General features: G+C 40.8%; 1 protein-coding gene across 1 annotated transcript; it reads left to right on the top strand.

Annotated features, from left to right (window-relative positions):
• Nucleotides 1–490: 490 nt before the first annotated feature.
• ranbp9 (RAN binding protein 9) lies at nt 491–21,781 on the top strand. Its single transcript, XM_044135214.1, has 14 exons — nt 491–1,195; nt 3,268–3,379; nt 4,808–4,860; nt 7,738–7,905; nt 9,727–9,749; nt 12,695–12,879; nt 15,059–15,171; nt 16,062–16,170; nt 16,318–16,472; nt 16,745–16,898; nt 17,042–17,163; nt 17,449–17,600; nt 17,864–17,975; nt 18,311–21,781. The coding sequence occupies exons 1-14, from the start codon at nt 979–981 to the stop codon at nt 18,439–18,441; spliced, it is 1,806 nt and encodes a 601-aa protein (XP_043991149.1). The 5' UTR covers nt 491–978; the 3' UTR covers nt 18,442–21,781.
• Nucleotides 21,782–21,838: the final 57 nt, after the last annotated feature.

Raw genomic sequence — 21,838 nt, 5'->3', positions numbered from 1 at the left:
GAACCAAATCAGATATTATCAGCACATATTTATTTTGAGAAGCCATAATGGAGCATCTTTTAAGTTGTCTGACAGAACTGGGGGTTTACAATAAGACTGATAATCGTCTTTACAAGAGTTAAACTACCTCAAATAAATGCAACACAAGAATGAGGACAGACAGACAAATGAGGAATGCAGTTTAAACCAGTTTACATACTGGTTAAATATAAAAAAAACATCCAAGCATTTGAATGGAAAGTTGAGTGGAAGAAAAACAAATAATGTATGTGGATTAGGGATAACTGGTGAAAACTTGATTAAATCAAGTAAAATGACTTTTTATTCATGTTATATAAAAAGTTTGTTTGATTATTAATAATTTGATGTATTGAGGTATATAATACAGACCAAGCGAAGTTGTGGGATAATAAAACATAACAGTCTCTGATTGTAAAAGTACAGCTCGGTTTTTTGAGCGCAGAATTGTCTGTTCATTTGTTTTTGCACATTCACAGTTACTGACTTCACATTCCCATAGGAAGTGAGTGGAGCTGCTCTCAGCCAATCAGACTCGCGGAACCCGCTCCGACAACAAACAAAAGATCGACCCTAGCCGAGCTTATTATACTTTAGTCGATCCGCCTGGACTATCGCTTTTGTTACTTTGCTATCTACCCGGACCTGTTCGTCTGTGTCTCAGTCGCTCTTATCAGATCCTTTCCTGCATATATTGTTCCCCGTAGTGTCTGTGTTGTGGCTTTGTGTCAGCTAATGTCAACCTGAGCCATTTCAGCGATCAGTTCGGCTAAACACGTTAGCCAGGTTAGCTTCTAGGCTAACCAGCTCTGGCAGCCTTAATACGAACCAGCGAAGCCAGTTAGCTTAGCCTCCTAGCTAGCTAGCTTTGCTAACCCCCTTTAAAACTCGACACTGACCGACTCCAGCAGTTCTGGCTTGTTACTGACAAGCCACTTCACTAAAAGCCGTGTGGTAGCCATGTCTGGACAGTCGACGGGCTGTGGGTTTCTGATGTCGGTTGTTGTCCACGGAGACTCGGCTCTGAACGAGCAGGAAAAAGAGCTAAACCAGCGACTTCGACGGCTCTATCCGGCCGTTAACGAAAACGAGACCCCGCTTCCGCGCTCCTGGAGCCCGAAGGACAAGTTTAGCTACATCGGACTGTCTCAGAACAACCTCCGCGTTCACTATAAAGGTATGACAAAAAGACACGTTCAAAGTTTGTCACTTTATTTAGCTTATGCTAACATGCTAGCCAAACTTCACAGCTAGCTTAGAGAAGGCAGCTGCTGTTTGTGGCTAAAAACAAAGTAGGCTGGGTAGCCTGATCAACAACAAGGCGGAGAGGACATCTTGCAACCCGACCAGCTGGCGAGGTGCAGCCGCTGCCAAAATTCACCTCCCTGCTCGTTAGCTTCGCTGCTACCAGTTAACCAGCCTGCCAACCCCATTAACTGTCTCCATGAAGCTTCCTGTGCTTACAGTCCGTCGACCTATCATGTTCTTTAATAAATAACCTACCAGAATAAACATTTTTGATTGAATACAGACAGAGGTTGATTACAAACTATATCTGTTCCAGACAGGTCAGAAGAAGCCAAACTGTAGCAGGCTAATTTAGCATTACAGGTTGATTAGAAATGTGAGAAAATAGTGTCAAATGTCGAGGTTAGGTTCAAGCCTCTATGATGACATGTTAGATTAATTCCTTGCTGCAGAGGGTTTAATATCAAGTGTCTTGTCTGACATCCTGGTTGGACTAGTTGCCTAGCAAAGCTATAATAGTGAAGGTTTTAGGTGTAGGCCTAGAAGAAAAGGCTAGTGCTTTAAAAAAAAAAAGGTGCAACTGTGCTTCCTGGGTGTGTTCTGCTATTCTGGGTCTGACCGGGCCTCTGCACACACACACATCCTCTTCCTTGTTGCAGCCAGAATATTTTCCCCCTTTCCACAACAAATTCACTCCAATCCTGCATAGCAAGCTTGCAAATGTTCAGCACAATAATACAATGCTTGTATTTTTTTATAAAGCATTTTTCCAGATTTAAATCTGCAATTATTTTCTGATTTTATATAAAATTGTTAAAATTGCATTTTTGTGTTGTATTTGGTAATATAGTCCTGTTAAATCATCAAATTTACTACACAAATAAATAAAAATCACATGGCTTCACCATATCTTGTATGGTGAAAGCAGTACTTAGAGATTGGAGTAAATATTGAAAACCAGTTATTTTATCAATTTAATATAATGATACTGTTTAACTACAACAAGAACACATTTTGCTCTCACTCCTGGAAGACATAAGTTATTTTTACTGGAAAGATTAAAAACTTTAATTATTTATTCATTTGCAATGCTTCTTTAATGTGACTCCATCTCAGAAGCTTTGGACAGGAGAACAAATCTAAAAATTTGCATGTGGGTTTAGGTATTTTATTGCAATCTGAGCCTGGAGCAGAGCTGACATTTACTGCTCACAGAAGGCAGCCTCCTATATTATAAACATTAAATCCTCTCATGATGTAATTTGGGTTTAAGTGGTTTAATTGCAAAAAAAAAAGCAAACAAAGCAACCACCTGAACTGTAAATTTAGCATATTTTGTTGCTTTGGAATATTTGTTGTCCACATATTGCAAATGCTTCAAACTGCTCCTGTCTAATATTCAGCCGTGAAAACATGGCTGATATTTGACCCCTAATGATTCACTTATCCAGCTGCTTGAGCTAATGTTAGCTTTAAAGACTGCCAGCATGAGCGGGTTCACAAACCAGTACATGAGGTTCAGACCATACATGATGACCTCATAACCTCAGTGTCATCTTACAGAGAAAGTTTATTATTTTAAATAACCAGAAGCATTGAATCTGATTTTATTACAGAAATCTCACATTTTTAGCAAAGACAGGAGAAAATGATTAGAGATAAAGGAACCAGCCACTCTGAAAAATAATTTCAGCTTCATGTATGTTTTTGGTTATTGTGCAAAACTTTTAAATTACTTCTTGCTCTGATTTGTTAAAGGTTTATTACTGACTTTGGCTCCGTGTCCAAACTGTAGTGACGGGATTAAAGCTGGATCAGATATCTGTGATCTGGGTTCCTCGTTATCAGTCAGGATAACATCACGGCGATCAATTTAAATCTGCATACAGTCCCTCTTCAGGCTTTACTGTAGTTCAGGAGAAGCTTTTCAACTTTATTTATAGGAGGTTGACCTGGTAGATGTTTATTTTTAATAATAAAACATTGTTTACTCCTTCCAAGGTCATGGGAAGACCCCTAAGGATGCTGCGTCTGTGCGGGCCACCCACCCCATCCCCGCCGCCTGCGGCGTCTACTACTTTGAGGTGAAGATCATCAGTAAAGGACGAGATGGGTAAGAGACAGCTAAATATTGGAGAAGTTTGTCTTTGTTCTAGTTTAAACTGACTGTAAAGTTAATTGACATAAAGGTTTTTCTATCAACTTGCAGCTGGAAGAAATGATTTTACTGCAGTTGTTGCATCGTTCATCTAAAACAGAAATTATAGAAATTTAGTCATCATTACTCTTCAGGTTGTGTAAAAGTAAATTTATTAGATAGAAAAAAATCCCATCTGTTTCACATTAAGCATCAAAATGTTTATTTTAGTCCTGCAGAGTTTTATCTTGTTGATAAGCTGAAGTGAGATTAGAATGATTTAATTTGCATGTTTAAAAGAAGAACGGCTCCTCCTGCCGAGTTCTCATGTGATTAGTTTCAGACCCTCCAAATGAAAAAAAACAAAAACATTCAAACTCTAATAATATTCTCATCTGGGAGGATGGACTGTTTTTTAATAAGTTATTAGGGAAATAAAAGCACAAGTTATATTTTATGTTAGATTAAAGGCCAGTAATCTCAAACTTCTTCCCAGATTATTCAGCAAACAAGAAACAAAATGTCTGGATTAGATTTTGAGTTTGCAGAAGTGAAACATCTAGTTTCTAAAGCTGTGGTTTTTATAGCTAGGCATCACAAAATTATTGAGTTTTAAATCCTCTTAAGAAACAACAAAAAGAATGGTAAGGAATGATTTAATCATTAAAAAAGATTAAAAACAACACTTGGAACAATGCTTGTCAATTCCAGTCCAAAGTGCTCTGCATGTTTTAGATGTGCCTCTGCTTCACAACAGCTGATCCAAATGATTGCATTACCTCCTCTGCAGGCATCAAGTTCTGCAGAAGTCTGTTAATCACCCATAGATTCAAACCGGGTGTGTGGCAGCAGGGAAACACCTAAAGCAATCATTTGGATGTTTTTATTTAGAGTTCTGTGGAAGGTCCAACGAGCCACTTGTGGCTCCGGAGCCGCAGGTTGCACACCACTGGTCTACATGTTTAGACATGTCGGCGTAAAAATAATAACAATAATAAAAAGATTTTTAGCTCATTGATCTGATTAACCAAAAAAAAAAAAAACTGAGACCAAATGAAAAAATGATATGTAAAAAAAATGAAAAGCATTTTTCTGTTTGGTTTTTACTGGGTTTTTTTTTTAAGTGAAGTTAGTTTAACCATTGTGTTGATGATGCCAACACTTTGAAATAAACTGGCTGGAGTTTCATCTTCCCTCTTTGTTCCTTTTTAAACCATTCTGCCCTCCGTCTTGAACCAGAGTGTTTGGTCGTGATAATGGCTCACTGCTGAGAGCTTCAGGGAAACGGGGAAGAACTGAAGTCAGTGCAGATGCAGTCATAGGAGCGTTTTTATTCTTCTGTGTCCTCTATAAACATTGTGTCTTGCATGTCAGGACTGAGTTATTTGTGTTTTCTTCTTCCAGCTACATGGGGATCGGCCTCTCAGCTCAGGGTGTAAATATGAACAGACTCCCTGGTAAGTTCACCGTGTGCGTAATTGTTGGTTTTATTCTGCTTGTGAGGATTCTGCTGAGCAGGAGAAATGTCTCTTTGAGAGGAAACTTCAATTATCTGATTACATCTGCATGTTCTCTGTTGGCGAGGCTGGAACACGGTGTTTATAGGAGCTGCTGCAGACGGCAGGAAGACGAACGAGGGAAAGTCGTTCAGCCGACCGTGTTCTCACTCAAACTACCCAGGAAATAAACAGAAACGCTCTAGAGCTGCGGATTAGACGGCAGCTTTTGAATCTGAGCTTTATTGTTGCTGTCAGAGGGGCTGCTGCACAATAAATCATGAATATATCATCATCACAATATTTATATCGCAAAGGACAGTTTGGAGAGCAGCAATTGTTGGCTTATGTAGTTTGTAAATTCTGAAATTGCATAATTTATGCTAATGCAACATTTAGCTAGGAGGACAGAGTGTCATGGCTGCAAAAACTCACTAGACTCAAATGCTAAAGGTCACATGGATTAGGAAGATTAGAGATGAAAGGTATCCCATCTGATGTTATCATTGCAGTATTTTCTAATATTGTGCAGCCCAGATACGTTTTTTTATATAAATTCTCATTATTGGTGTTTAAAATAGTAAAAACTGATTGTATTGTCTGGAATAATTATTTTCTCTAGTGGTGCACCAATCCCACTTTTCTGGCTGATCGCTGATTTTTTTATTTTTTATTTTTCAAAGGCCTGACCTTCTGATACAGATTTTTTATTTTTTTTTAACCTTCTGAAATGTTGCTAAATATAGCAAGAAAGTTGCTGAGTTGGTAACAGTGGAGTGACTATTGTTAACTGCAGACCTGACCTGGTGGGCCGGTCGGTCAGTCAAACCTCTTAAAAAAGGACAGCGATGAATTTTAGATATTTGCCGTGGTAGATAAGATCGGCTTCACATCCTTGGGTCGGCCGTTCTCTGATTTGTAAAGATAAAAGGAATCTGGGCCAATTTATTGTTGCATTCTTTATATTTTCTCCACCGTTTGTCCCATGAGCGCAACATTAATATGATTAAATGCTGTTACTATGAAGTTTAGTGGTAAGAATCGTCCTTCTTTGTGAAACTGGTGTTGATGATTATCTCACATGCACATGTTTTTTTAAGAGCACTGTGTTTTCTGGGAGCTAATTTTATGGATTTAAATGAACAAAATAGATCCTAAATTCATCCTGGGTGTTATTTCTGGGTGCTGTAACCCAGTTCTGATCCAGTTCTAAGACAGACACCCACTTCTTGTTTCTATAAGAGGGTTCTCCTCCTGTGAGCGGCTCCATAAGACACGGCAGCGCTTCATCAACGTCATCCAGTGAGGTTATCAGAGCGAGCAGGAGCCCAGACAGACTTTCATTAGTTTAAAACTGGACCCACCCAGAGATAACAGGGGGGCCAGAGATGGATGGAGGCTAATGAAGGAGTGGTAACTGAAGAACGGCTGCAGCAGAGCCGCATGCAGGCCGGGCTGGATTACATTCTGCTGCGGCGCTGGAACGTCCAGCTCAACGGCCCGAGGCCAGCGGGGCTGAAAGTGGCGTCCTCTTTAGAGGACAATGGACTCGGTTCAAGTTTAGCTCCAGTTCAGGGAAACTGGGACATGTTCATCACTCATTAAAAACCAACAGGAAACGCTGGACACACCTGTTAAAGGAACGGCACAAATAGCAACCATATGAGGTCAACTACCAGGTTTTAGGTCAACTAAAGCTAGTTGCATTCTGGGTAAATGCAACTAAAACAAACACGCTAGCTGCTGGGTAAAATAAGGTTGGATTGTTTAAAAAAAACAACAACTCATTTTCATAGGAAAACCTGAATGTGAACAGGATGGAATGTTTTATGATTTGGGGTTCATCATTCCCACCGCCCCAGTTTAGTCCACTTTAATGCGACTCCAGTCCGTTTGCCTAGAAAGTCCGGTTCGTTTGCGGAGGTGTGAATGCTAATCAAATTCTGCCTGCAAATCTCGGTCTGTTCAGTTTAAGTCAGGGGTGTTAAACTCCAGATGTGCCTCTGCTGCACCACCTGAATAAAATAATGAGGTCATTAAGGTTCTGGAGAACTGGTCTACACAAGGAGGAGGTAATGAAGCCGTTTCATTCCAGTGGCACATCTAAAAACTGCAGGACAGCGACTACAGCGCAGGGCATTCTGGGTAAATAAAACTAAAACAAACATGCTAGACAAAAAACCAGGAGTCATTTCTGCTAGCGGTAGAAATGCCTCATGTTTTTTATCACCAAAGACTGATCGTCCAGTTGCTAAAATCTGACGTAACTTCTTGTCCTCTTACATTTAATGAAGAAGGAAGTTGCATTCGGTGTCTTCTTCAGAGGTTTTTGTCATTTCCTTTAGTGATTCTTGTTGCAGCGCCCCCAGAGGCGAGGAGGGGAACAGGTTTTTCAAAGGGTTTGGTTGGTTTGACTCAGTGCATTGAGAAAGAGACCAACAGCAGCTGGAAATGTAACAATTGTTGTAACTTTGATCCCCAGTTGAGCTGAATCTACCAGACTATCAGAAGTGGTAATGCAGCCTTTAAATCGCTCCGTGTTTCTGACGCTGCCCTTTTGTCCCGTTACCAATTACAACCTCTGATAACTAAAGACAGCGGATCGTGCTGAAGCATGAATTGTGGCGTTTTTCTTGCCTCGTCAACATATTTGGACTCTTTGGCTAGAGCCTCTCCGTCTCCCTGCAGAGTTTCTGGATGCTGTTCATTGATAATTATGCAGATTGATTCAGGTGCAACCTCAGCAGTTTTTTTTTTTTTTCAGACACACTTTTTGATTCTCATTCTGATGCGTCTTGCCTTCCCAACGTTCACCTTTGTTTTGCTTTCTTCCTTCAGGTTGGGACAAGCACTCTTATGGTTACCACGGCGACGACGGCCACTCCTTCTGCTCATCCGGCACCGGGCAACCCTACGGCCCCACGTTTACAACGGGCGACGTGATTGGCTGCTGCGTTAACCTCATCAACAACACCTGCTTCTACACAAAGAACGGCCACAGCCTGGGTGAGTCCGGCTCTGTCCAGTTCTGGTCCGGTTCTGGTCCGGCTCTGTCCAGTTCTGGTCCGGCTCTGTCCAGTTCTGTCCCCGTTCTGGTCCGGCTCTGTCCAGTTCTGGTCCGGCTCTGTCCAGTTCTGGTCCGGCTCTGTCCAGTTCTGGTCCGGTTCTGGTCCGGCTCTGTCCAGTTCTGGTCCGGTTCTGTCTAGTTCTGGTTCGGTTCTGGTTCAGTTCTGGTCCGGCTCTGTCCAGTTCTGTCCCCGTTGTGGTCCGGTTCTGTCCCCGTTCTGGTCTGGTTCTGTCCAGTTCTGGTCCGGTTCTGTCCAGTTCTGGTCCGGTTCTGGCCCGCTGTAGGATCCATAACTACGTTCCTGTTTCACTGGATGCGTTTACTTTCTGAAATCAAACAGCTGCGTCTCTTTCTGTTCTCCATGCTGCTGGGAATCTGGTCAAAAGGCTGAATCTTAACTGGCTGCAGGAGAGAATCACACATTTAAACGTATTTAAGCCGAACGTTCGGCATTAAGCAAAACTGTCTGTATATTTACACAAAACAATAATTGTGAGTGCAGATGAAGTTGATTTGGGTCCACTCTAAGGAACAAGCAGCTGAGCTGCACCGACGTGGCTCTGGGTCTCTTTACTGCAAAGCCAGATAGTGCTGCATACCTCCATGATGTGCTGATTGTCCTGGTCACATGCGCTGCTGCCTGCGGCTCCGTTCGGCTCAGAAAGGGACAGATTGTGATGCTTGTTGTCTTCTTGAAGCTTTTAGCTGCAGATCAAATCGGTTGGAGCTCTGAGACTTTTTAGTTTAAGACGTTATTTAACACGACGACTTCACTGAATTGTGCAAAAGTGTTTAAATAAATCCTTGATCCAAGTTCCAACAGAGTTGAAATGTTTCTGTTGAATTAAATATAAAGTAGGGATGCAAGTTCTCAATTGAGTTAACCTGAAGTTGAACAATTAAGTGATAACAATTAAAAACACAAGTTTGTTTTGAATCAAGAGGAACTTTAAATACCAAAGAGAAAAATTAATATTCGCAGAATATTGGCCCACGTAATTTTTTCCAGAAGATGTTTTGGAAAAACAGAGATGGTGTGCATTGTGCTGTTCTGGGACGCCTCTGCCACGATTATTTCCTGTACAACTAGCTGCTTTTGGATGGAGGCCAATCTACAACACTGACAGGTTAATTAAATGGAACAAATTTATAAACTATTAAGCAGCAGTCGATAATTTCTTTACATCTCTGATTTAAAGTTTCATTTCTAGTAGAAATCAGTTGTTTTTTCTGAGATCTCCATATGACCACATGAACACGGGGGCGTCGTTTTCTCTGAAACTAATTTCCAAAAAGACCTCAAACTCCCTGAAGCAACGTTTCTGTGAAGACAAATAAAATGGCTGGAGTTCCCATTTCTTAAAACATTTTGAGCATGTTTACATCAAATGCTCATGTTTTCTTCTCCTGATGCTGTCCATCCTTCAGCTCATATGTGCAGCAGTGACACAAACCAGTCACAAACTGGTTTAAACCCAGTAGGTTGAAAGTTAAACTGGTGAACTGCACCAGGGTGTTTCTGCAGAGAAGACGGCTCTGGTTTCCCCTGAACAGATTCCAGATTTCCAGATAAATTTCTCTGTGTTCAGCTGCAAACCAGATTATTCATTATAACTGAAAGTCTGTCTGGTTTGCACAGTTTTGATTAAATTAAGCTGCAGCTGAAGGAGAACGATCCCCTGTAAACAGACTGAGGCCTTCTGCTGCTTTCTGACATGAGAGGAAACTTTAGTTTGACACTTTCTGTTTTTTCTCTGCAGGTATCGCCTTCACAGACTTGCCAGTAAGTACCAGCTTCTGTTGCCTTTTCTTCTTTGCTAGTGGTTTATTTGGATGTTTTGTTTTTTTCTGGATGCATCAAGACGTTTCCTGTATTCTGTGGGTTTTATGACGATTTGAGGGAGTTTTAGTTCAGAGGATGTTTTGGGTTCTGGTTATTGACCTCTGGTTCTGGTCAGCTGTTGGATCACAATGTGCTGAGATCCACAAGCTGGAAGTGCTGAATTTTTAATGAATCCTTTTTGTTTTATTTATTAATATTTTCAGCTTTTTGTTGAACTAAAAGCTCTTTGCTCTTCATTATTTACTAGTTTTTCTTCCCAGGCATCATTTTTACGTGACGACTTTGTTCTTTTCTTAGTTAATAGTGAAACTGCTCGTTGTTTAAATTACTCAAGAGAACGAGTTGTGTAAAAAAACTGTAAATAATGAAAAATATTTTGCTTAAAAGTAGTTTGATTGGGGTGAGAAGGTGAGACATTTTAATGGTTTTATAGATTGCAGTTCTCTGAATTATCCAGGGATCAGAGAGATTTGATGAGAATGCTGAGATTTAATATATATTTTTGAGATAACTGAGTTTTTATCTTTTCAAATCAAAAGGAGCTTTCAGAAATCATAAACTGCCTTTAAAGACAGAGAATCAGTGTAAAATAATTTGGTTTAAAGTTGAACTTTTGAGAAGGAACCCATCTGTTATTCAACTTGACGTTAACTTGCTGGTGGAATATTGTCTCTCTGTTTTCTGCTTTATGCAGAAAACTTGATGCACATCATGAAAACAGGAAAGTTTTTGCAGTTTTTCTGCTCCCCCGCTTGCATTTCGTTACGTAAAACAAATCACTTTATTCTTCATTGTAGTTGCATGAATTGTGGTGATGAATGTTTGAATCTTTATTCTGTATAATTTTGATATTTTCTGAAGCCTTAAGCTCCTGTTCTTGTGCAAGTCAGTTGAGTTTTTGGGAATGACAGATTTATGATCCGTGATCAAATCAAAGCAGCTCCAACCTAAAAGATGGTTTTTGTAGAGGCATAAAGGGAATTTCCTTACTGCAGATTATAAAAATATTCCTGTTGGTATGTAGCAGCTCTGCATTATAAGTAACTTTTACCAGGAAACAGGCATGAATTTCATAAACGGGTATGAAAGACCCCAGAGGATTACTGCCTGGCCCAGTGGGAATTAGTCTCTGTTTGTCTGAAACTGAAAGTTTAGAGATTTTATTGCCCTTTTTCACTCCTCCTGCTTTGTTATGGTGAAGAACTCCTACACCCAGCAGGCAGAGGTTCCTTTGACATTCATGCATTCATTAACTGAGCTGAGAATGAGAGAGTTTTTTTTCCCCTGCATGCGCCGGTTAAAATGAAAACACAGAGTCTGTTTTCTCAGAGAAGAAGTGGCCTTGGCCCCAACAGTGATCTATTGAGCTGCACAACAGACTTGGCTCTGAGCCCCACATTCATGTTCCTCCAGAGTTGTGCAGTGAAGTGCGTCAACTCGCCACGGCTGACCTTTCTGGCAACTGATCCGTGACAAAGACGAGTGTGACGGAGACACGACCGGCTTTTATCCACTGCATTTATGCTGCATTCGGTTTTGTTTCAGGAGTCGAACTTGTTCTGGTTGGAAAACCAGTCAGATTTACTGTCTGAGCTGCTATTAGCAAAACAAAACTATATTAATGTATTTATCTAATGAGATAAATACTTAGATTTTAAGGTTGTTTGATGTGTTTCTTATTCTGTAGTTTTGTGTTTTTTATTCCTGTCTTTATAACCTCAATATGCCAATAGGATGATAATTAGCCATCTGGCTTTAATCTCATGTATTTACATGTTCATTAATGTGTGTTGTCCCATTTTTTAAAGATAAATGTAAACAAGTGAAGCTCGTGTGGTTTGATGAAAAGCAAACTAAGTGCAAATGTGCAACTTTTTGTATTTTCTGCACAGCAGCCATATTGGATCCTGAACCTGCAGCTTTCCAGTCTGAATTCCCACTTTTCCAAGATTCCTTCTGGATCTTGGAAAGTCTCATATTTGAGTACAAATGTTCCTGATCTAATTTTAAGAAAATTTAATTCCTGCCTGATTTATTATTAAAAGCTGGGATTCTGAATGTCGCAAATAAATAAAATTCAACTGAACTCATCAACTAGTTTGGAGAGAATCAACCAGGATACAGAGAGTGTGATCTCTTCAGGCGTCGATGCGACGGATGGCTGTAAGAAACAGGAAGGAGAGGTTGCTAACTAGCATGGAGCACAAAACTCTGGGGGGAAAAAGCTGAAACTTTGAAGTTTGAATTTTTCAGAGTTTGGTGCCTCTGGTAAGGCACAGACCCACCAGCGGCTTTGACACTTTGCTACATCAGAATAAACTTATTATTCAGCAAATATGTTTCCATCTCACCTTTTGCTCATTAACTCTTCTTTGGAAAAGCCAAAAGAAAAGAATACATTTTTAATTTTTCCATTTCCATCAAATGTTTTTAATCCAATGCTTCAAAATGTGAGCATTAAAAAAAAGGTTGAAGCAAAACTCAGCTGTTCTTATTTTCTGGATTTAAAACTAAAGGTCCAGATTTTTTTTTTATATAAACCAAAAGGTTAGTTTGGGTTCCATAAATATCCACCAGCATAAATTTTACGTTTGTGTGATTTCCTTACAATATCTCAGAGTTTCCTGACTGAAAATCTGCATCTTCACCAAATGTTGGTTTTCATTCTGTTTTTAAAAAATAATTTCCACTCCTGACCATTTTTTCGTCTCTCCCAGTTATTTTAGGGTTAATTGTGGTGAAAATGTTATTTCCTGAGTTTTCCTCTTTCCTGTTTTTCCCACTCATTACTTCCTGTTTTGATTTTTGGTCCAGATTAAATTCCTAACGGTTTCCTCCACGTCTACCTACATTTAACCCGTCGTGGTTTTGTGCGTCCTCTGCAGCCAAACCTGTACCCGACCGTCGGCCTTCAGACGCCAGGCGAGGTGGTGGACGCAAACTTCGGCCAGCACCCGTTCGTTTTTGACATTGAAGACTACATGCGAGAGTGGAGGACGAAGATCCAGGCCCAGATCGACAGATGCCCCATCGGCGAGCGGGAGGGCGAGTGGCAGTCCATGATCCAGAAGTAAGGGCCTTAAAACACCAAACTGTTCACCTTTAAACCTTTTCACAGCTTTAAAATCCTCCTTTGAATGTTTTGTAGGAACAGTCATCATGTAAAAACTAATGGGACAATAAGAATTCAAATCATTGATCCTAGTTAGTTGCTGATATTTGACGGTTACGTCCGTTTGGTGCTTTATTGTAATATTTCCTAAATCAGCTGGTCAGGCTTTTAAAGTGTAGAGATCACACTGCAAAAACACAAAGTCTTACCAAGTATTCTTAGTCTAATTTCTAGTGCAAATATCTGAGTTCATTTGAAATGAGAAAAAATGTCTGAGTGACTGAGAAGCAAGGAGCTTTTTAAGTCACTAATTCCTTAACACTGATGAGAAAGTATTGGATTCACTGGCAGATCATTTTCCTCCCATGTTGTAGCTGAAATAATCTGTGAAATAATGGGACGGATACTTGAATGGAACAAATTCATATTTGAAATAAAACATTTCTGAGTTGGCATGAAGAAGCAGTTGAAAGTTGGTTCACCTTTGACCCCGTGCTGCTTGTCGACACACAAAATGGCTGCTGGCTGACAACTGTGACGGATATTTATCACTTTTGTTTCTGTTGAAACTTTCTCCCTGCTTTTGTCCAAACAAAAACATTTTCTTCTTCTTCTTCTGCTGCTGATTCAGATATAAGACCGAAGGCGTATTATGTCTTATGTTTAAGACTTTTCTTATATTTTCCATTAACGATGCCGTTATCTGCTAATTTAATGAAGCGTCATCCTTTAGACTCACTGACTGTTGGAACATTTCATTTCTGTCGTTTCAAACATCATAAACTTTTACTGGTTCCTGCAGGAACAGCAGATGTTTTAAGTGTTTCTGGGTAGATTTAGCAACATGCTGCTAATTTCTCTGTTCTCTGGCTTCATTACATGGGGGAGTTTTTATGGATTGTTTTTGTTTTTGTTTTAAAAGTCATGAATAGTTGTGATTCATCCTGAAGCAGAAAATTAAACCACTGAAGCTAAACGATCGGAGGAGGAAACAAAAACAAATTGTTCTGTTCTGGATGTTTCAGAGGTTCTTTGTTCAGTTTCCTGGTTCTTAAAGTGTTTAGAACTTTTTCCTGGTTATTAAGTCTTAGCTGGAGTTGAGCATGACCAGCCTGCTGCTGAATTCAGTCTGATGTTGTCAGACCTGCTGGACTGATGGGATTAGTCTGCTGCTGCAGTGACGACTGGTCCTGAACTGATTAAATCTCCATTTGGTGCAGATTTCATCTGGAAGGGAGGCAGGCTTTGGTTTTAAACGGCTTTACAGGCTGGGGGCAAACAGACATGTTTTAGTAAGACAAAGAGGAAAACCTTTAGTTTTAAAGAGAAGATTCTGTGAAGAAATGTAAGAAATCAGCTGGTCAGTTCAGTTGGAGTCAGAAAACAACGTGGAAGTGAGAACAAATGGAGACTTTCCTTTGCCTTCAAACTGACTTCCTGTTTTTAATGAGTCTGTTTTTCAGCTCTAATGTGCTTCTAGTTTTCCTGTTGACTGATGGAAAAGGTTCAATCTACTTTCTGCTTTCAGTTACATTGTTTAAAGAGTAAATCAGAAAATCTTTTCATGCCACTGTGGCTCAAAATCAGAAACATGAGCCTTCAGGTTCTGAAACGGTAAAATAAATCCCATGAGTGACACCAAGGTGGCTTCATTTCCTGGTGATGGCAAAATAATTCATCTGCAGCCTCTAAAGATCAATAAACTTTCATTTCTAACAAGCATTTAGCAGTGGAAGACATTTCACATATTTGAAATAAATAAACAAAACAACAAATAAAATGTCTGTTTACAAATTGTCCTTTAAAAACGTTTGTGGTTGGAACTAATGCAGCAGATTGAAAACGTTTGTGATCCAGTTTTTGGTAAAATGAGAAATCAGAAACAAATGGTCCATGCAATTTATCAAGCAACTAATTGATTTATTGCACCAGGCTTAGTTTCAAACACACTTACACTCCTGATGGTTTGCAGCTCTAATAAACGGCTGATATCCGTTGCAACACACAGCAGGTAACTCCCACCGCTGTTTCAGCTCTGAACTGGAATGATCTCAGACGTGAAGCTTTGGGCTTCCCTGCAGATCTGAAGGAGTTTCATCGGGTCGCTAACCGCTGAGTCTGTTTGGTTTCTCTGCAGAATGGTGGCTTCCTACCTGGTGCACCACAGCTACTGCGCCACCGCCGAAGCCTTCGCCAAGTCCACCGACCAGGCCGTGCACGAGGAACTGGCCTCCATCAAAAACAGACAGAGTGAGTTTCTTCACAACACAGAGAAAGGAGAAATGTTCTCATTTCCTCCTGGTCCGTCACACCTGGTCCACGTAACCGTGGCTCCGGGTGGCTCCAGGTGGCTTCAGGGGGCTCCGGGTGGCTCCAGGGGGTTCCAGGTGGCTCCAGGTGGCTTCAAGGGGCTCCGGGTGGCTCCACTGAATCCTGCTGACGGCTCAGATATTTAACATGGTCAAGTGGCTGCCTGGAGTTTCAATTCTGTGTTTTCCAGGTTTTTAAAGTCTTGATTTTTTTATTTTTTTTTATATTAAGCCCTTAAACATGTTTAATATTCAAAAGATGCAGTTTTGTCATAAAATGAAACGTGAGATAAAAGCCTGAATTTACATTTGAACCCAGATATTTTCATACACTGAATGAAATGTTTTTCTTTCTTTTTTTAAACTTTTCTTCCTTTAGGTCAGTTCAAAATGCCTCCAGTTTGAGCAGGAAGATCATTTACTTTAATACGATTTGTTTGAATTGTTTTAACATAAAGGATATTAATTATTTCTAATAGTTGAATTAATTATTGGACACATTAAATCAGTGTTTTGTTTGTAATGTGACAGACATTTCAAACATTAAATGTTGTTATATTTTCATTTACCTTGTCCATTGTCCACATTACTAATGACGGTAATAAATTGTCATTTATTTGTGAATTGAAATGGTGGTTTTTTGTTTTTTTTTATCTCCAATTTCCGGTGCTGTTGCTGATCTTATATTCATGAAAAGCTCTTGAATTTTCTGTGGGAAAAGTGAACAAACTGATTAAATCAGTTTAGAAACGTCTAAAACATGAAGGGGTTTCTAATGGAAGCAGAGTTGATGTCTGCTCCAACACTGACTGAAGTGTTTGTTGGTTGCAGAGATCCAGAAGTTGGTGTTGTCGGGTAGAATGGGCGAAGCCATCGAGACCACCCAGCAGCTGTACCCCAACCTGCTGGAGAGGAACCCGGACCTCCTCTTCATGCTCAAGTACGACTCAGAGGAGCCGTTTCTGTAGAGTAACCGAAAGGATTCTAGGCTCAGACCAGAGCTTCTCCTTAGAAATCTGATTTTATATTTTTTGTCAGCAGCAGTAGTTTCAATGTCGTCTCCTTGATCGCCCCTCTGTGTCTGCAGGGTGAGACAGTTCATAGAGATGGTGAACGGGACGGACAGCGAGGTGAGGTGTCTCGGGGGACGCAGCCCCAAGTCTCAGGACAGTTACCCCGGCTCCCCCCGGCCCTTCAGCAGCCCCAGCCACAAAGCCAGCAGCTCTCAGCCCTACCTCACAGGTACGCCCCCTGCTGGGCGCGGCAGGTTTACTGGTCGTCGTTTAGGACCCCCATCAGCTGGGCTTCACACATTTAACATAACAGCCATAAAAATATTAATTACAACAAATAAAACTGGGATTACTATTCCCTCCCTGTAGAGAATGTTAGTGGAGCTGAAGCCTCGACTTTTAGCCGCCTGCAGAAACTGAGGGAAATAAAAATAAGTTTACAGTTAAGAAATATAATTTGCTGTTTAATATTTTCAACCTTTTTCTGTTTTTCCTCTGTAGGGTTTGACAGCAACTGCTGTAACGGCGTGACGTCCAATAAGAGCCACAGCTCCTCCCCCCTCAGTCACAAGCCCTGCCCCCCCAGCTCTGGCTCCGCCCTGCAGGGCTCCGAAGTCAGCCTGAACGGCAGCCGCAGCCAGCAGCCCATCACCAGGTACGACCTCTGACCCCGGTGCAGCCCTACTATGTTCACTTTAAATCATCTCAGGTTTTTTTCCTTGTTCTCTGGAACGTTGCGGTGTTCTGTTAGCAGCGTCGCTGTTCTCACTCCACTTCCTGTTTCCTGTTTCCTCTCAGTAACGATGTGGACATGGAGGTCGACCACTTCACCAACGGCGTGACTGAGTCCTCCTCCAACGGCTTTCTGAACGGCACCTCCAAACACGCCACAGAGCCCGATGACTGCGACGCAGACATGGGTGGGTTCGATGCTTAAACGCGACATTCGGCATCCATGCTGCTGCCTGTTTTCTGTAGAGTTTCAGTCCTGATTAATGAGGCTTTCTATGTTAGCAGCTTCTTTTCCAGCATCAGACTGTAACGACGAGCCGCTTGTAAGATACTCCATACACAACGAAGCAGCAGAAACTGTTTGGTCACAGCTGTAAAGCTTCTCCAAACCCTAAACTGTAAAAGATCCAAATCACTGAGGTGACGTGTAAAATCTGCATGTCTTGCATGGCGGACCGGCTGCGGTTCTGCAGAGGTGGAGTCGGCCCAGTCCAAGAGGCAGCTGTGTGGCGGGAGCCAGGCGGCCATCGAGAGGATGATCCACTTTGGCAGGGAGCTGCAGAGCATGAGCGAACACCTCCGCCGGGAATGCGGCAAGAACTCCGCCAACAAGAAGATGCTGAAGGTTCGGAAACCGTATCCGGTCACTTACTGCAGTTCCTCTGATTATTATCAACTAAATGTCAAAATTATTTCCATTTCTTGCAGAAAAAATGTTTTTACATTGTGAAAAAAATGCAATACAGCAGATATTTTGGACAAACCTCTGTGTTCTTTAAAATAAACCCTGATCTTCATGAAGATGATGATTCTGCAGAACCTGGTCGTGTTCTGATGTTAGAACCTCTGTGTTCTGATCCGGTCTCTTCTTCCTGTGTTCTGCTGCAGGATGCGTTCAGCCTGCTGGCGTACTCCGACCCCTGGAGCAGCCCGGTGGGCTACCAGCTGGACGCCGTCCAGAGAGAGCCGGTCTGCTCCACTCTCAACAGTGCAATATTAGGTGGGTCAGCTCTGACCGGGCCGGAACCGGGGGGTCCGACTCATCAGAGTACTGTGGTGTTATAGAGCTTCAGATATCAATTATTTTACTAATTAATTATTCTAATGATTGATCAGAAAATCTGGCACATTCTGCTGATTTTCCTTTAACCATTTAAGTTTTATCAATAATTTTTTTGATTTCTGGGCTGTAAAAACTTTAGCAAAGCAGAAAACCTCATTTAAATGTTGAGCAGCAAAAACTCTGCATGATAGAAACTACAGGCGACATATTGAGCATAAATCTGGAGTTATTTTAATTCATTGTTTTTTTCTCTTCTGTGTTTTTGTCTGCAGAGACTCACAACCTCCCGAAGCAGCCCCCCCTGGCTCAGGCCGTGGGCCAGGCCGCCCAGTGCCTCGCCATCATGGCACGGACTGGCATCGGCTCCTGCGCCTTCGCCTCTGTGGACGATTACCTGCACTAGCCACATGTACACACACACCCAGACACACACACACACACACACGTTCTGAAGGCTCACCCAGAAAGCTTCCTCCCCTCGCTGCTGGAGAACCCGGTGGGGTCAGAGGTCGTTTCTGGATGGACCTTCAGAGACCGCCACATTAAAACGAACCGACCACCTCCATCGTCGTAAATAATAACCTTCACCCTGGTCTCTCAGAGGCGGCCATGTTTGCATCCTCCTGACAGGGAGAGGAAGTGGGGGGTTGGCTTTCAAAATAAAAGAAATACTCTGAGAGGCGAACTCGTGACTCGAAGCCGAAACACAGAAAAACCTGATCAAACTTTAAAAAAAAGAGGTTCCCAGTGAGCGCTGAGGACGCAGCCAATCGCAGCCCTCCACCCTCTCTGCACCCCCACCCTCCTCTCACCCGGGACGCGGCGCAGACCCGGCGCTTTGGACTCGGGAACTCGAGGAAGCTGGAGAGAATCTGCAAGTCTCGACTTTCCCGTTTTTAATCTTCTGTTTAGTTTTTTTTTTTTTTTTTTTTTTGAGCAGTTTGTGGGTAGGGGGCGCTGTGGAGGAGGGGTCACCTGCCGCCTCTTGTTTTGGTTTTAGTTTGTTTGTTTTCCCAGGTTTACAAGGCATGGTGCAGACCATAATGATGATTATTATTATTATTATTATTATTCTAATTATCATTATAATTATTGTTACTTGCATTCACAGTATATTTGTTGAGCGCCAGCCAGAGCGAGTTCCACCGACTTATTATAATAAAGGTCCCGATTCCACCGACTCCCCAGTGACCAGCGTGTGTACATGTAAACGTTTCTATATTACAAAGTGGAAATATATCAATAGAGCGACATATTTAGTTACCGAAATAATAAAAAAAAGAGAGAGAAACCTTTAATACTTTTCCTGACACCAGCAGACCCCTGAAGTAGGCTGGTTGTGTCCAGTTTTCCCAGTTTGGCTCCAGGGTTTCTGAGCAGGCAGTAAAGGGACGACTACATCAGGCCCTGAGCTCTCGGCTGTGAAGCTGTTTAAAGCCATCGTTTGTTTTCCTCGTTTATTTTCTGCTTTTTGACCCCGAAGAACTCGGGAGCCAGAGTGACATTCAGTCAGCTGATGTGTGCCTCATATCCGTACACATGAACCCGGTTTGGATCAGAACCCGGTTTGGATCAGAACCCACAGACCTGAAGCCTGTACTTCCAGGCAGGATAACTCTTCCTGTTGACTGTAAACTGTAGAGAAAACAATAACTAAAAATCTCTTGGAACCTTAAACTTAATCTGATTTTACAAGTTAAAATAAATTATTTTTTAAAAATCCCAGTAGATCTGCAGCTGTTCTTAACCTCTCAAATTATTAGGAGGATCTGAAAATTACCAAAATAATCTAAACAATTCCAAATATAAAAATTAATTACAGATTTTGGTCCCAAACTAACTGAAGTATTTCATACTAGATTGATCAAATTCAACATAATTGGCCACAATGTGAAGCAACGTAAATCTAATAAAACGTCAATAAAACTGCACTAAGTAATTAATGCTGAATGGAATAAAATCATAGGAACCGTTACGTTTTGTGCAGATTAGATCTTTGTAATAATGTGGTGCATTTTTTAGTAAACCACAAACTTCATCCTGATTATTATATTTCTAATAACAATCATGTTCAAATTTAAACTTTGGACAAAAACATACTGAACTTTTGGTCATTTAGTTTTCAGACTCGTAGCCAAAACATTTTAATATGTTGTTCAAATGAGAAACTTTTTTTGTTTCAAATTATTTTTTCATCTTGTAACGATCCTGAATTTATTTCCAACTTCTGACAGTTTGATGGTTCTGAACCCGTCAGCAGCCGTTACTGTTTAGTTTCTAAATCTGTTAGCTTTTTTCTTCTTTAGTTTTTCGACAGCAGATTGTAGAACAGGTGTGAGAACCGCATCATGTTGCATCAGTTTTTAATAGAATTAATCATTTCCAAGGTTTGATGCCGTTTAAATTCATCCATAACAACTTTAATTAAAATATGTAACAAAAATTTAAAAGAAAATTAAAAAGAATTAAAGTTTGAGACAGAAGAGTGAAGCGTAGAAAGAGAAATGATACAAAGTTTGGATTTGTTGAGAGTTTTTAGATCCTGAGGATGTTTGGAAGAGTTTAGTTCACTCTGCAGCTCTGGATTCATTTAAGGGGAAAAACTCAGAAATACTTCAGATAGATTAATCAAATTTGATGATTTGACTAAAAATTATCGCTGAGCTAAAGTCAACAGACCCAAACGGATCAGAACCATTAGCAACCAGAACAGAATGGAAGATAAAATAATTAAGTCAAATTTGATATTTGAACTTTTTGATCATTTTTGTCTCCATTGATTAAATCTTTAACAATCAAGAGAAATTAACAGATATATAATGATTAAATACATAAAGCTTTGATAAATGAACAAGCAGCTGAGACACATGAACAGATAAATTCAGTTTTTAGTTTACTGAAGGTGCATCTCAACATCAACCAAATGAAATCACTTTCATTTGGTTGTTCATGTTTATTCAGAATATTTAACAAGAACAATGAAAATATTAATAAAGTTTCTGTTAATCCTGCTCCAAAGTACAGATCTCAGGTCTGAAGCAAATCCAAAGGAAATTCATGAAGGATGATATTTTATCTTTGAGGTTTTAAAACTGCAGATTGAAGAATCTGATCATAAACATCTGAATTCATCAGCTCCTGGTCCAACTCAGCGTAGATCTAGATGAACCTTTACATAGAAGCAGCAGCTCCAGAAAAATGAAGCCATCACTGACTGCAGTGATGAGATTTAACCGACTGGAAAGCACGGTGGTGGCAGTATCATGTTCTGAAAACAACAGGAGCAGGAAAAAACAAACCATTTCTGAAACCCGACGGGTCGGCTGAGCGTTCAGCGACTTTAAACCAATCGGTTCTGGAAGGAAACGGCTCCGCCGGGTTTTAATCCGTCTGGTTCCCAGAACTCATCCAGGTGGAACTAATCTGTTCTGTCTCTTCTTCTGTTTTCCTTTTTATCCTTATTTTTGCAGCTCACAAGCAGTCAGAAGAAAAAAAAGAAATCTTTAGACGAAGTGTCTGTTGTCTCTTTCTGAGTAAGGTCTGAACCTATGCATGCCATAGTAAAGTGGTGGTAAGATCCAGCTAGATGTCTCCTTTCTTTTGGTTCTCTTCCTTTTAGCCAGGAAGATGTCAACCAGTAAGTTGTCCACTGCTGACTGTGTGTCCATTGGAGATGATTAAAAAATGTGCAATTTGTGTGAGGGTGAAAAGATTTATATTAAAAACAACCATGATGATGATGATGAGAGCAACTTGTGTGGATGCTGCATGTGGCTGGAGGAGAGAACTCTTAATGCTCA

This window comes from Gambusia affinis, linkage group LG12 (assembly GCF_019740435.1).
Source record: "Gambusia affinis linkage group LG12, SWU_Gaff_1.0, whole genome shotgun sequence".
Classification (NCBI taxonomy): Eukaryota; Metazoa; Chordata; class Actinopteri; order Cyprinodontiformes; family Poeciliidae; genus Gambusia; species Gambusia affinis.
This window is presented reverse-complemented; position numbering and strand designations above follow the sequence as displayed.